The sequence below is a fragment of the Crotalus tigris genome, unplaced genomic scaffold, assembly GCF_016545835.1.
Source record: "Crotalus tigris isolate CLP2741 ecotype Arizona unplaced genomic scaffold, ASM1654583v1 scf7180000024293.1627790, whole genome shotgun sequence".
NCBI classification, from domain to species: domain Eukaryota; kingdom Metazoa; phylum Chordata; class Lepidosauria; order Squamata; family Viperidae; genus Crotalus; species Crotalus tigris.
In genome coordinates, this window is record NW_024100466.1 from 1298724 (window position 1) to 1312349 (window position 13626).

Below are 13626 nucleotides of genomic sequence, written 5' to 3' on the forward strand. Positions count from 1 at the left end.
ATTTTCTACATTTAAACTTTTTTATATTACCACCAATCCTTACACTGGGTATCACTTCAAAGTCCTCTTATTCAAACAATTTGCCCGTGTGCTGTACTTTTTGTTCATATTCTGCTGCACTGCAATTTCTATGGAAAGATTCAGAATCCATTTAATACTTTTGTGAGAATGTGCAGAAGAGACTTTTATCACATAAAGCTTCTAATTTCTAAGTAGACAACCTGTGCCCCATTGGGTTATTATTTCAGATATTTCCTTAACCCAAAAAAAATGACTGGGGGGGGGGTCATAAAACAGTAAGAACAGGAGCAACTTTTGACTTTCTGCTGGCTGCACCGTTGAGTTTCCTTGTGGGAAGGTTTCAGGGAGAAAATCAGTGGGGAAATTTGTCTTTTTTTTAAACAGCGATAGCAAAATGAACAAGAACACAAGTCGGCATCGCGACATCTCCGCGAAGAGCATTTTGGAGTTTTTTCCAAGCTGGATTTCAATTCCCATAATCCCCAGCTGAAGGCCATCCAGCGCAGAAGAAATGTCAACGTCTTTCCTGTCACATCTGGAGGGCGCCCGGTCGCAAAAGGAAGAAGCATCCGCAGCCCACACGAGCAAACCCGGGCAAAGCCCTTCCAGAAACTGGAGGGGGGGGGAAAGAAAGCACGTTCTTTCCTTGCATTCTGATTGGTCAGCAGGAACGCCGAGAGCCCCATTTTGATTGGCTCTAAGTTGCGGACAGTCTCTTCCGGGCGGAGCCAAAGCTGACCTCCGCGCGCACGCGCGCTAAATATTCATCTCCCAGTCCTATAAAGAGGTGCGGGAGGCGGATCGCGCGAAAAGTTTCCTGCTCTCGCCGTCAGGATGTTCGAGGCGCGGCTGATTCAGGGCTCGTTGCTGAAGAAGGTGCTGGAGGCTCTCAAGGACCTCATCACGGAGGCCTGCTGGGACCTGGGCTCGGGCGGCATCAGTCTGCAGAGCATGGACTCCTCGCACGTCTCGCTGGTGCAGCTCACCATGCGCTCCGAGGGCTTCGACACGTACCGCTGCGACCGCAACATCGCCATGGGCGTCAACCTCGTCAGGTAGCGGCCGAGCGAGGGCGCAGTGGGGGAGGGGAGACAAAGCATTCGCCTCATACGCAAAGGCGGGAACCACCATTGCCCGGGAAACCGCCGGTCGCGCCTCTGTGAGGTAAACGCCGCGCGCCATGGCGGGAAGCGTCGGAGGCGGGGTCGTGGAGTGTCAAGCGGGCTTCGCGCGCCCTAATGCTAGTTCTGGAGAAGGATTGGCTGCGCCAGGCCCGCTCCTTCGCCGCGCTCCCGCCCGATTGGTCGCCCTCTCTTTCGGGGCGTGGCTTGTCTTTTAGGCGCGGGATTGTTCAGGTGTTCTGCGAGGCAGCATGGCGGCTTTTGCATTTGCAAAAGGAAAGGGGGAAGGCAAGGGCGGGCGTCCCTCTGGCCACTGGGGCGGATGCTCATCTTGCCCAGCCGAGTTGCCCGACAGCCCTTTGGGAATCCAAGCTCAAGACGGCATGTGGTGCCTCTTCCCAGGGTTGCCCGGCCTCTTCTCATTTTGCATTTGGAGCTCGTACCCTGTTAACAAATCTTAGGTCAGGGCTTCCCTGATGTTCCAGAAAAGGAAAATCTGTTGCAAGTTATTGCAATCCCTGCACACAAAATGTTTCTAGATATCAACTGGGAACTCTTAACAAGTTAATCCTGTCAGCATCTACAACAAAAATTAGAGTGAAAATGCCAAAAAATGAACCTACACTCCCTCTATATCATATTTTGCTAGCATCAGAAAAGCTGATTTATTTGCAAGAATGTATCCTAATGATAATGCAGAAATGACAATGTGCTTTCTAAATGTCCCCTTAGAAAATATGTGATCTGACCACAGTAAGCTTAGATAGGCTTGATCAAAACCAATTACTGGAATCGGGAAATAAAATTGTGCAAATCTAGGCTGTTGTTCGATTTTTAAAGTAATATCTTGCTGGATGGTGGACAACAGGATATTGTTGCATATCTGGTAAACCTTAACACAGAGCACTCAAATCCAGAAAAATGCCGTATAATAATTGGCTGTTGTGTTTCCAAATAAGTAACAATTGCTTGCTGGAAAATGTGTGGCTTGTGGGTCGAAGCAGGCAAGAAACTGTTTTCTACTCCCACTTTGGGTACAGAAAGGCTTCTGCTTAGTTTATGTGAAAGTGAGTATAGACTCAGGAAGTTGACAGGCTTCATTCTCTGGAAGCTTTTACAAATGAATGTTGACCCACGGTTTCTCTTTGCTTTCCCTTGGGACAAAAGTGTGTACTGAGCCTATCAGCTTGCACTGATTTGTTCAATTTGTCTCATGCTGTGTATTGTCAAAATAGTACATTATATCAAAATAATGATGTGCATTTTCTTTTTCTTTCCTAGTATGTCCAAAGTGCTCAAGTGTGCTGGTAATGACGACATAATCACCCTGAGAGCTGAAGATAATGCTGACACACTGGTTTTGGTATTTGAAACGCCAAGTAAGTTTAACTGAATTATTAAAACTGTCTTTTCTTGGGAGAAGGTGTTCATTGTGAAACTAGAGGGGGTAAGATAAAATTCTGATTTCAGAACAGTCCTGTCTCATCCAAGTGTATCTAGGTAGATTCTATTGGCAGAGCAAGAAAACACATGGCAAGAGTATTGCAAGCTATGAAATCTAATTGCTGCATAACAAATCACTTTGGAAGTATATATGTACAAAAGGCAGCAAATTCACTAGCGTGTGATGTTCTTTTAGAGCAAAGTGTTTATGGTGATCAAATATAGGCATGGATATTTGGGATTTACACTTTGTTTCTAGAGGCTGCTGCAGGATTTCCCTTACACGTGCAGAAGGGAGCCTCTGCAATGAGCTGCCCAAACAGCTTAAATCCCAAAGGTTCAACCTTCAGTTCTGCAGGCTTTGGCAGTAGCCCCCCCCCCTGGCAAGCAATCCTTTTGCTCTGCAGTGTGGCAGTCGGCAGCAAGCAGCCTTCCCTGCCAGCTGCTCCATTGAGTTTCACAAGATTACAGGGCATTTGGCAACTGGTTCTAAGTGCAAATAGATTGCCAAGCACCCAGATAATGATCAGAGACTCTGTGGTTTTGTTAGTGTCTTTCTGTTTAATAGGTGTTCAAATAGCTTTGCAGTTTATGGCTAGTAAACAGTATTCAGTCAGGAAATTATTTTGTTCTCGTAAACAATCATATGTTTTTTTTTTATAGATCAGGAGAAGGTTTCAGACTATGAAATGAAATTAATGGATTTGGATGTAGAACAGCTTGGAATTCCAGTGAGTGAGTTTTTATTTCAAGGGTACTATTAATGAATTTGTTAAATGTTTGCTGTCTTTTGACTGAATCTATAGCTGCTGCAACAATTAAAATGTTACTACGCTTGCTAATGCTCTGTTTTGCCATTTTGATACAGATTATTGCTTAATGACCCTAATTAAGATCAGAATTTCAGTAATTAGGTGAAACATCATGTGACTGCACCACTTAGCAATAGCAGTTTACGTACTCCAGAGTACAATCATTAAGCCAGGATCTCATGCTTCTCCTGCCCCGTTGCCTTCTCTTCAATTCTGTCTCCCTGTGGCTCCCAGTTGCTTGCCCAACCGTGGCCCTTTGCAAGGCAACAGGGTGGCCAAAATGGCAAACATGGAGGGAGAAGTTGAAGTATAGCCTGTGGTCCTAAATATATGAGCAGGCTGCTAAGCAACCAGATTTTGATGTATGATGGATTGCTGCCATAATGTAAAGGACTGGACATATGTCAGCGCCTTCATGACTTCGTATGGATACTGAACAAGTTACCATTCAGTAAGGACTGCCTATACATGCAGTTTGAATGGCATCTGTGTTCTGTGTTGCAGAACTGTATAATAGTTTGGAAGCAAGGATGTAATTAATATTTAGCCCTCATAAAATTAATTTCGTAATTCTATACTTGAAGCCATTAGAAAATGCAACATTAAAGTATAGGTAGCCCTCGATTTATAACCACAATTGAGCCCAAAATTTCTGTTGCTAAGACAGTTAAGTGATTTTTGCCTTGTTTTATGACCTTTCTTGCCATAGTTAAACGAATCACTGCAGTTAAGTTAGTATCAGTCGTTAAGTGAATGTGGCCTGCCCAATGACTTTGCTCATCAGAAAGTGGCAAAAAGTGATCATGTGACTGCAACTGTCGTAAATACAGGATAGTTGCCAAGTGCCTGAATTTTGATCACGTGACCATGGAGCTTCTGCAGCGTTGTGTGAAAAATTGTAAGTTACTTCTCAGTGCCATTGTAACTGAACGGTCATTAAATGGACTGTTGTCAGTCGAGGACTACCTGTAAAGCTGTTGCAAAATACAAACATTTGCTTCTCTTGCAATAACTTTTTAAAATGTTCGTTTGATTTGTATCTATTTGCCCTACTTAGTTTCTGCCCGTGAAAAATGATGAAACATTTATGATGGCTTTAGCCTAAACAAGTCCTAAAAACAATTCCTAAAGCTGACATGATGATCTTTCAGGAACAAGAATACAGCTGTGTGGTGAAAATGCCCTCTGCTGAATTTGCACGTATTTGCCGTGACCTCAGTCACATTGGAGATGCCGTTGTAATCTCCTGCACAAAAGATGGTGTCAAATTTTCTGCCACGGGAGAACTTGGGAGTGGAAATGTCAAACTGTCACAAACCAGTGATGTTGATAAAGAGGAAGAAGCTGTAAGTAGGCCCCGCGGAAGCTTAAACTGCCTCTTACCATTGCTCTCGTATCTTTTCCCAGTCCTCTAATCTTCATTCATTTTTTTGCAGGTAACAATAGAGATGAATGAGCCTGTCCAGCTGACTTTTGCTTTGAGATATTTGAATTTCTTCACCAAAGCTACACCTTTGTCTCCTACCGTTATACTCAGTATGTCTGCAGATGTTCCCTTAGGTAAGTGGAATATTGCGGGTCTCACTGAGAAATGGTGCCAAAGGCTATTTCATTGATTTGATTGATGGTTTCAAACTGGCCATTAACTTTTCCTTTTCTGTCTCCTGCAGTTGTGGAATACAAGATAGCAGATATGGGACATTTGAAATATTATTTGGCCCCCAAGATTGAAGACCAAGAAGAATCGTAAGAAATTAAAGGAGGAAATGTGATTTTTGTGAGGCTGGTAGCCAGTGTCCCTCTCAGTTACTCAGTCCTGGTGCACCAGGTGCACTTAGACCCAATTGTAGATATTTCTGTGTAAATACTTCTCTTTTTATTATGTGAGTACCTACTTTAAAATACTTGTAGAAGCTGTTTTTATTATTCAATTTGTAATCCATTTCATATAAAAAAAATGTGGTATTTAAAAACAAATAATTTCTGTGCATGGAGAGCCCATGACCCTTTAGTTGCTATCCCTAATCACCATGCATGAGAATCAGAATTTTGCAGTATTGCTGAATTGTTAATTTTTCACCCTTTTAGTTAAAACAAGGATGCTAATAATTGCAAAAAGCAATGTTTGGAGGAAAAATGTTTTAATGGCTTACCTTGGAAAGGAAATCTTCAGAAATGAATGCTTTTCAATAAAGAATACTACATTTTTTATTTTGCCTCATGATAGTTTGTTATTACTGTCCAATGTCTTAGCAGGGTGGATAATGATGATTTTTTAAAATAAAAAAAATCAATTTTATTTAAATTGGATTTTTTTTATTTTTATCAAATTTATTTTAATAGAATGCTTTTGGAGTAAAAATCTATTTAAGGATAGTTTTCTATTTAAGTTACATTAATAATTTAGTTTATTCAGCATGGAATGGAACTTAGTTTTGTAGCATGAGGCTGTATATTCTGCAATATTTCCATTTTTGGTAAACTCATTCAATGAATCCAAGCTGTGCAAGCTGAGATAATATGTGCTGCATTGATGCATTCACACAATTTCACAGTAACCATGAGATAAATTATAAAACAAAGTTCAGGAATATTCCTTTATCCCATTTTGGGAATACTTTAATGAAGTTCCTCTACCTATGGGTAAAATGTGAGCCAGGCAACAAAGAGATGCAAGGCCTGGTGGCCCGAATGAAACAACATCATGAAAGTGCTGTGATGAGAGAACCATGTTTGAAGAGGCAGGAAAAAAGGGGTGGACTGAGCACACACCCTGAAGACTTGAGGGAGTGTTGGAAGGACAGCTAGAAATATTTTAGTATGCAACTAAATTGGGAAAGCTAAAAAAAGCAGACATTTAAGAAGTTACATTCCCAAAGATGCAATAGAGTTGTGTGCCTGGATAACTACAATGCTGGAGAAAAGCAAGTTTTAGGTGGATCCCCTCAAATGCTGGAACGCTGCTATCACGTCCCCCTGCCCCCCCCCCATTCTCTAGACTGGCCATTCCCAATTCCTGCCACCTTTCTTCACAGGCTTCGGCCCCCAGGCCTTGCAGATGAAGAGCCTCCCAGGGGAAAGTCCTTCTGGGCTCCTTTGCACCGCTTCACTAGTGGCTCGGCGGCCCACGCGCCATGCAAAACAGGCGCAGTTCAGGGAAAGACCCGGGGAGCCGGCTGCTTTATTCGAAGCCAAAATCTGGGCGCAAACCCGGCTCAAATCCAAATCTATCCCGCCCAAGGGCGGACTCCACCCGGGTGCGGGGCTTCGTGCACTTCGCCGGCGTGGAGGCGGGCCGAGCGGTCGCCTTTGCACAAACAGGCCGCTTTCACGGCGACTGAGGAGCAACCCGAGTCCGGGCGAGGCGCAGCGGCTCCGTCTGTCTCGCCTGCCCGGGACTAGCGCCCTTCCCCAAGAGGCGGAAGCGGACGCGGGGTCTTTTCGCGAACCGCCCGTGGGCGGCGCAGCCGCTCGGCGACCTGGAAGCGGCTCCGGCGAGCGAGGCCGTCGACTTCCTGGGTAGGGAAGGCCGCCATGGCTCTGCCCCGAAGGTACGCGGGCGAGGCTGGGGACGCGGGGAGCCGCTCCGGCCCGGGGGGAGCGGCCCGACTTTGGGTGGGCTGGGGAGGAGGAGGAGAGTCGGGAAGAACCCCGCGGGCAGGGGGAGAACAGCCGGGTCGGCTCTGCCCCTTCAAGCCCCGGAACCTTCGGTTAATTAAAATAAACCGCAACTGACTGCCTTCCATCCCTAGTCTCCATGGCAACGACCTCTAAGCCCTCTATGTCAACTTTGAAGGGGGGAGAGGAGGGGGCTTCAACTCCCAGATCGCCCCAGCCGCATAGAACGCTGGCCAGGGAATTCTGGGAGTTGAAGTCCATACCTGAGGTTGAAAATATTGGCCTAGCGGCAGGGCTAGGCCACCTTGGCTCTTTGGTGACTCGTGGACTTCAATTCCCAGAATTCCTGAGCCAGCCACACTGAGAGGAAAGGGAGAGGTTCGGCTCAGGAATTCTGGGAGTTGAAGTCCACCAGTCATAAAAGAGCCAAAGTGGCCTAGCCCTGGCCTAGCCCAACGCTCCCATCTCAGAAGCAAGGCTGGATCCTCAAAAGTCACAAAATTGCCAGCCCCCTCGACCTAGTGGTGGGCATTTGGGAGTAAAGGTAGTCCTCGACTTACAACAGTTCATTTAGTGACCATTCAAAATTACAACATCCCTGAAAAAAGGGAGTTATGACCATTTTTCACACTTACATCCACGGTCATGTAATCAAAATTCAGATGTTTGGGCACTGACTCATATTTACGACGGTTACAGTATCCCAGGGTCAGGACCTTTTGCAGCCTTCTGACAAGCAAAGTCAAGAGGGAAGCCAGATTCCCTTAACAACTGTGTTACTAATATAACATGTGGGGATTCAGTTAATAACTCTGGCAAGAAAGGTCATAAAATGGGGCAAAACTCACTTAACAAATGCCTCTCTTAGCAACAGAAATGTTGGGCTTGGTTGTGGTTGCAAATTGAGGATTGCCTGTATCTCATCCCGTCAGTAGAGAGAGGGATCTTCTGAAAGAAACAGGCATTTTTTAAAGCTATGAAACTGCAGATATTGTTCTGTCCTTGCCCTCTTTTTATTTCTTCCTCCTGATCTTGTTCTCCCAGATGCTTCTTTCAGGCAGTCTAGCCAGTGTGGATCCTTCTGAAGGCATCCCTACCCTACCTTACAGGAAATTACTCTGTCGTTTTATTGTTTAAATTTGGGATGAAAATAAAATATTTATGAATCTATGTTTACAGTAATAGATGCAGTCATTAGGGAAGTGGCTCACATTTCCCGCCCAGCTTTTCTTCCTCCAAATCGTGTCGCAGAACAGTTCAAGAGCTAGAAGTAGAATAACAGAAGGGATCAATTCCTACTAAAATAGAATAGGTAAATTTATATTTTTCCTTCTAGTGAACAATGGGTTCACTTAATAACTGTTGCAAAAAAAAAGCTCATAAAATCGGGTCAGTCACATGGATGACCCACTTTACAACTGTTAAGATTTATGACCCTAGTGGGCAGCCTCCATTACTGTTGTAGGTTGAGGATTAGGATTATTAGCTCTCCACAGCCAACCTACGAACAAAAGTTTGTTTTCTGTTGTTTCAACATCGCAGCTTCCAGCGATTGAGTGCTTGTTGCTATGGGACTTGCACAGCTTAATTTAAAGGACTCGGAGGTTCTTATCCACTCAAAACCTTTGTGGCTCTGATCCAGGTTGTAGCTGTGAGGATTTGTTGCTTCTGCTGAAGATGCCATCCAGAACGAGTTTGGCTGCTTCGATCCCAAGCAGCAAAGTGAAGTATTCTAAGCTCGCTTGCACGGATGAAGGATACATTGATCTGCAGGTAAAAGGAAGGAAGAAAAGTTGTTTTATTATCATCTTTTTATCCTACCTTTATGTTGGATAACTCGAATGCTCCTGCTTCTGTTTTCCCCATAACCACAACCCTGCAGTGGGCTGGGCTTAATAGAAAGGGACTGTCCCAGAGTTACCCAGCTAAGAGGGAATTGGATCTTCCGGTTCTTCACCCAGCATCTTCCCCACTGCACCCCGTGCGTTCTAGACGGGGGATCTGACCTGGGGTCTCCTCCTGCAGTGACCTCGGTCCCCAGCCCATTTTCAGACATTACAGGTCTGTAGGGAGGAAACCTGAGAGGTCTTTTGTCCGAGAAAGCTCCTGCTGTGTTAGACTTTCCTCAAAGTGCAGCTTTGTTCAGGGGCAGCTGCTCCTCTTCTCGATCCTCTTTGCACCAACCAGGACAATGGAGAGAGGACAGGGATGGAGAACCGTTCAGGAGAACGGTTGCCTTGGCAAGACGAGGCCGCTGCTACTTATTGATTTACAGGCATGGACCCTGGAACTGGCCAGGATCACCCCCTCTGGGGGCCTCTGTTCACAGGCCCCACATCTGACATTGCCAAAAAGCCATCGGGATGAGGCTTGCTGACCCAATCTGCGGTTTATGAGAGGTCCTCCCTCCATTTTCTCTTGCCTTTTCCCGTAGATATGGTGCAGATTTATGTGGGCAGTGGTTTCAGACCACAGGCAGTCCTTGACTTATGACAGTTCATTTAGGGCTCATTTGTGGTGATAAGTCATGGACTACCTGTATAGGGTCAGGAACCGCCAGGATCATTATCTGTAGAGGTGTTTCTCAGCCTTGGCAAGTTTAAGATGGGTGGACTTCCTGAATTCCCCAAACAGCATTGTGCCTGGAGAATTCTGGGAGTTGACCCCTACACCTTAAGGTTATCAAGATTGAGAAACGCTGCTATAGGGAGTAAGGAAGATGGCCCCCTTAGAGATAGGCTAGCTCCGTTATCAGGAGGACGTGATAGGGGTGAAGCCTATTTTAAGTCCACAGACTGCAAGGCAGCATTTGGAAACGTCTCAGCACCTCCCTGAATTCACTGGAGTATAAGAAGGAAAAGGTGCAGCACATTCACACTTGCAGGATTCTGTTGTTCAAGTCAGTCTCAATCTAAGTAGTCTTAACCTTCCCATGGAGTTGTTTCCCTGGCGTGTCTACCTCGCAGGGTTGGCAGTATCTCCCACTGTCCCCATCCAAATGAAGACCAGTTGAGGAAGGTGGGAAAATATCAGCTCCAGGGAGAGGACGTAGAATTTTATATTTCCTCCTCAAACTTTGATGGAAAGCTGTGGTCATAGGGGAGTCTCCCCCCCCCCCCCATTGTTGGGGAAGATTATGGGAAGTGGAGCCTGTAATGCTGGATTCCACCTGCTGGCGGTGTTTTTTCTGACTGTTTCATCAGTTTGTAGAGATACCCACCAGGGGGCAGCCTTGTCACGGCACTTCCCTTGAAGGCAGGACTGTGGAGAAAATCTTTAAGAAAGTTGTAATAGGAACAGCACTAAAAAGATCCCTGTTAGCATGCCCCCCAAAAGTATGATAGAGAAGAAAAAACAGAGTGTATGAAAGCGTTAGAGCAGGGGTCTCCAACTTTGGCAACTTTAAGACTTGTGGACTTCAAGTCCCAGAATTCCTCGTTTTATATCCGTTCACATCCCAGGTGGCTTGTTTTTCCGCAGGCTGTGTTTGGGAGACGAGCGTCTTCCCAGGTTGGATCTCTCACCTTTGGTTCTCTGCTTTAAATGTCCTGGGCTTTTTTTTTTTTTTTTTTGGGCAGAAACGTCACTCGATTGGCTTGTGCCATTCCTTTGAATTGGTGGTGAATTCTGAGAATCAAGATTTGTAAAAATTGGGAGGGGATCTGTTCAGGGCCAGTGCTGAAAGTCTTCTTTCAAAAGTTATTTTCGGTCCCCCTTCCAAGGAAAAAGATGTAGAATTCAGTTTTTTTTATATTTTGCTTGAAAACGGCTCTTAAAACAGAACTTTGTGCCCCCAACTTGGACACTTTTCAGGTGAATGAACTACAGTTCCCAGAACTCCACAGCCAGCACAAGCGTTGCTGGCAACTTTAGGATTTGGAACTCTGGGCCGGGAAGGCTGTTCTGCACTGACCCCCCTTTTCTCCTAGTTCAAGAAGAGCCCCCCAAAGGTTCCCTACAAGGCGATCGCGCTGGCCATGGTGCTGTTCCTGATCGGGACCCTCCTCATCATTATTGGTGCGCTCCTCCTTGCCGGATACATTAGCCATGGGGTAAGTTGAGAGCAGCGATTCCGCCTTGGGTCTCTCGTGGGCAGGTCTGTGCAGGCGTTCTGCGTGGAAACTAGCTAGCCGGGGGCTTCCATGCATGGGGGGGGTCCTTGAACCTGGGGCTCCCTCCATCCAGCATCTTCACCATTACCCTACCCAGGCCCCGGGGCTGAGAAGGAGGAACTGGCCCGAAGTCATCAAGGAACCTTTGTGGCTGAGGGGGAACTAGAACCAGGGTCTCCTGCTTATGGTCCATCACTATCACCCTGGGGCCCTTTTAAAGACGGAGCCAGTCTCCCATTTTGGGGGGGGGGGTAGTGTCTTTCTGCACCCCCCTGCAAGACCCTGGAAATCATCGATGTTCACCATCTTCACTGCTGGGTTTGAGGCCCTGAGCCGGCTGGTGACCTTTCTCCTCCTCTTCTGTCCTCCAGGGAACCGATCGTGCAGTCCCTGTCTTGATCATCGGAATCCTGGTTTTCCTTCCAGGCTTTTATCACTTGCGAATCGCCTACTTCGCTTCCAAAGGCTACCGGGGCTACTCCTACGACGACATCCCAGATTTTGATGATTAGAAGGCTAAAGAACCTGGAGGTTTGGGCCACCCAGATCTCAGTCGGGCTCCAGAGAGAAGATGCAGAAATAAGCCCATTGAGTAATGCTCTCTTTGGACAGTCGACACAGCAGCTGTTACACCCATTAAGGATTTCTTTTTTAGGCATTTCTTTGATAGGACTTAGTTTCTGAGAGAATGAAGGAGGTCTTGTGAGACAAGCTTCTGGTTTGAGATGGGAAGTTCTTGACAGCTGTGTTCCCACCAAGCAGAAGGAGGAAAAGAAACTCAGGGCTTTAATAGGCATTTCTGCTTCACTTCATTTCTCCCTCTAGAGCAGAACCTCTGCAAAGCTGACATCTGGATCCAGGGATGAAAGGTTGAGCGCTAATTAAATTTGTCTAGGCAGGAAGCCAACTGCAAGAACGTTGACCTCTCCTCGTAAATGGTTGAATTGCCACATCCAATTGGGGGAGCCTTGAATGCTTCTCTGAGCTCCTTTCAGGGGGATTACAGGGGTTACAACCTGGCCCGTCCTAGAGATGGGGCAGAATAATTCTAGCGCTTGAAACATGTTGCATTCCAAAAACTCCCAATCCCCCTTGGGGTGCAGCCAACAAATGAGAGTCAGGAGGGGTTTCATTTTTCATCCTTGGCATCCTTCACACTGGCATCATTTTTTGTTAGTCAGGAAATGTGTGCAGCTAGTCCTCTTGAAGCAAGTAATGGAGGATTTTTTCAATCTCAGCTTATCTCTTCAGGATCTTGGTAAAAAAGTGATAGAGAAGAGCATTTTGTGATTAAATTCTGTTCTCACATTTCCAAGATTTTTAACCCATGTCTATGGATCAGGGATCCCTTCCTAGGATCCTCAGATCCCATTCCAGGACTGATAGAATTGCCTCCTCAGAGAGTAAGCTGGAAGGGAGGTGGCAACCCTAACCGCTCAGGGCCAGACAAGAATCCATCGGAAAATAATGTGGGGCACATTCCAGAGACATAAAAATGCAATGATATAAAAAATAGGTCAAATGCAGAGGCAGAAAATTAAATACTTGGTTAAAAAGCTCCCCTTTCTCCACAAACGAATACTATGTTCCATGCTTTTTGAAATAGACATGTTTTAGTAAGACCAAAAGTCTCTATGAATCGGGTGGGCAACTATGGTCCCTTTAGGACCTATGACTTGGCTGGCTCAGGAATTCTGGGAGCTGAAGTCCACAGATCCTAAAGGGGCCATTACTGTCCACTGAGCCCTGGCTAGGTGTCCCCAGGAAAAGATGGAAAGTTTGCCAAGTGCAAACATGCGTGTGTACTTACCCAACACATGCACACTCGAGCATGCAACCTGGAGCCCTCAAAGTGGTAACAAAACCTGTTTGAAGTTGGCACAAGTGTCTACGTCAGCAGCACCAAAGTGAAGCCACACTTATTTTTGCATTTGTTGATGTTGAAGCAACCATGATTTCTTGAAGGGTATTTTTTTGATAGGCTGCCTGGACAAATGGCCTTGTGCTGTGCAAAAATCCTGGACTTCCTTTTGCCACCAATGAGTTATCTGCATTTCTTTTTCTCTCTCTGGATTCTTTCACAGGATTTACAGCCTGTGGAATGCAAGAGAAAGTTTAAATATGTGTTGAAAAGCTTAATCTGCAGATGCCAGTTGCCTACTTAATAAATAACTTGTAATGTTCAGTCTTTACTTAAAGTAGTTTTTCACCCCGAAGTGGCCTCTGTTCTAGGTAAAGCCCAGATAAGGAGCCATTGTCCTAAGAAGTTCCCTATCTGGTATTTTGGACTTTTCTAGCAAGGCTTTGGACTTTCACCAAATCCACCCAAGATGAAAATCCCAAAATCTGGGTTAACAAAACACAGTTGTTTGCCCCCCTAACATGCTATGTCTTAACGGACAAGCAACAATAATGGTCCAACTTAACTTGAAAAACTAGTGTGTTAGTGGCATAGTTCAATGTGCTAGAATCCTAGTTTTCTACTTCATACTGAGCCAG

At 45.6% G+C, this 13626-nt stretch overlaps 2 protein-coding genes across 3 annotated transcripts; both read left to right on the forward strand.

Moving 5' to 3' along the window:
- Positions 1–739: 739 nt before the first annotated feature.
- On the forward strand, positions 740–5608 carry PCNA (proliferating cell nuclear antigen). The gene is made up of 6 exons (XM_039324093.1): positions 740–1076; positions 2424–2521; positions 3249–3316; positions 4549–4743; positions 4834–4957; positions 5068–5608. Exons 1-6 carry the CDS (start codon positions 856–858, stop codon positions 5145–5147), a joined length of 786 nt encoding a protein of 261 aa, XP_039180027.1. The 5' UTR covers positions 740–855; the 3' UTR covers positions 5148–5608.
- Positions 5609–6707: 1099 nt separating this feature from the next.
- TMEM230 (transmembrane protein 230) lies at positions 6708–13312 on the forward strand. Of its 2 annotated transcripts, none has more exons than XM_039324094.1 (4): positions 6708–6948; positions 8558–8788; positions 10945–11067; positions 11499–13312. In XM_039324094.1, the coding sequence occupies exons 2-4, from the start codon at positions 8693–8695 to the stop codon at positions 11637–11639; spliced, it is 360 nt and encodes a 119-aa protein (XP_039180028.1). In that variant the 5' UTR covers positions 6708–6948; positions 8558–8692; the 3' UTR covers positions 11640–13312. The 2 variants fall into 2 exon arrangements, with proteins under 2 accessions (XP_039180028.1, XP_039180029.1); XM_039324095.1 differs by having other exon boundaries at positions 8658–8788.
- The last annotated feature ends 314 nt before the right edge of the window (positions 13313–13626 follow it).

Coding starts and splice junctions, on each gene's coding strand:
- TMEM230 (XM_039324094.1), top strand. CDS start 8,693: ATGCCATCCAGAACGAGTTTGGCTGCTTCGATCCCAAGCAGCAAAGTG. Junction 8,789..10,944: donor AAGGATACATTGATCTGCAG/GTAAAAGGAAGG, acceptor CTTTTCTCCTAG/TTCAAGAAGAGCCCCCCAAA. Junction 11,068..11,498: donor CCGGATACATTAGCCATGGG/GTAAGTTGAGAG, acceptor TCTGTCCTCCAG/GGAACCGATCGTGCAGTCCC.
- PCNA (XM_039324093.1), top strand. CDS start 856: ATGTTCGAGGCGCGGCTGATTCAGGGCTCGTTGCTGAAGAAGGTGCTG. Junction 1,077..2,423: donor ATGGGCGTCAACCTCGTCAG/GTAGCGGCCGAG, acceptor TTTCTTTCCTAG/TATGTCCAAAGTGCTCAAGT. Junction 4,958..5,067: donor GTCTGCAGATGTTCCCTTAG/GTAAGTGGAATA, acceptor TGTCTCCTGCAG/TTGTGGAATACAAGATAGCA.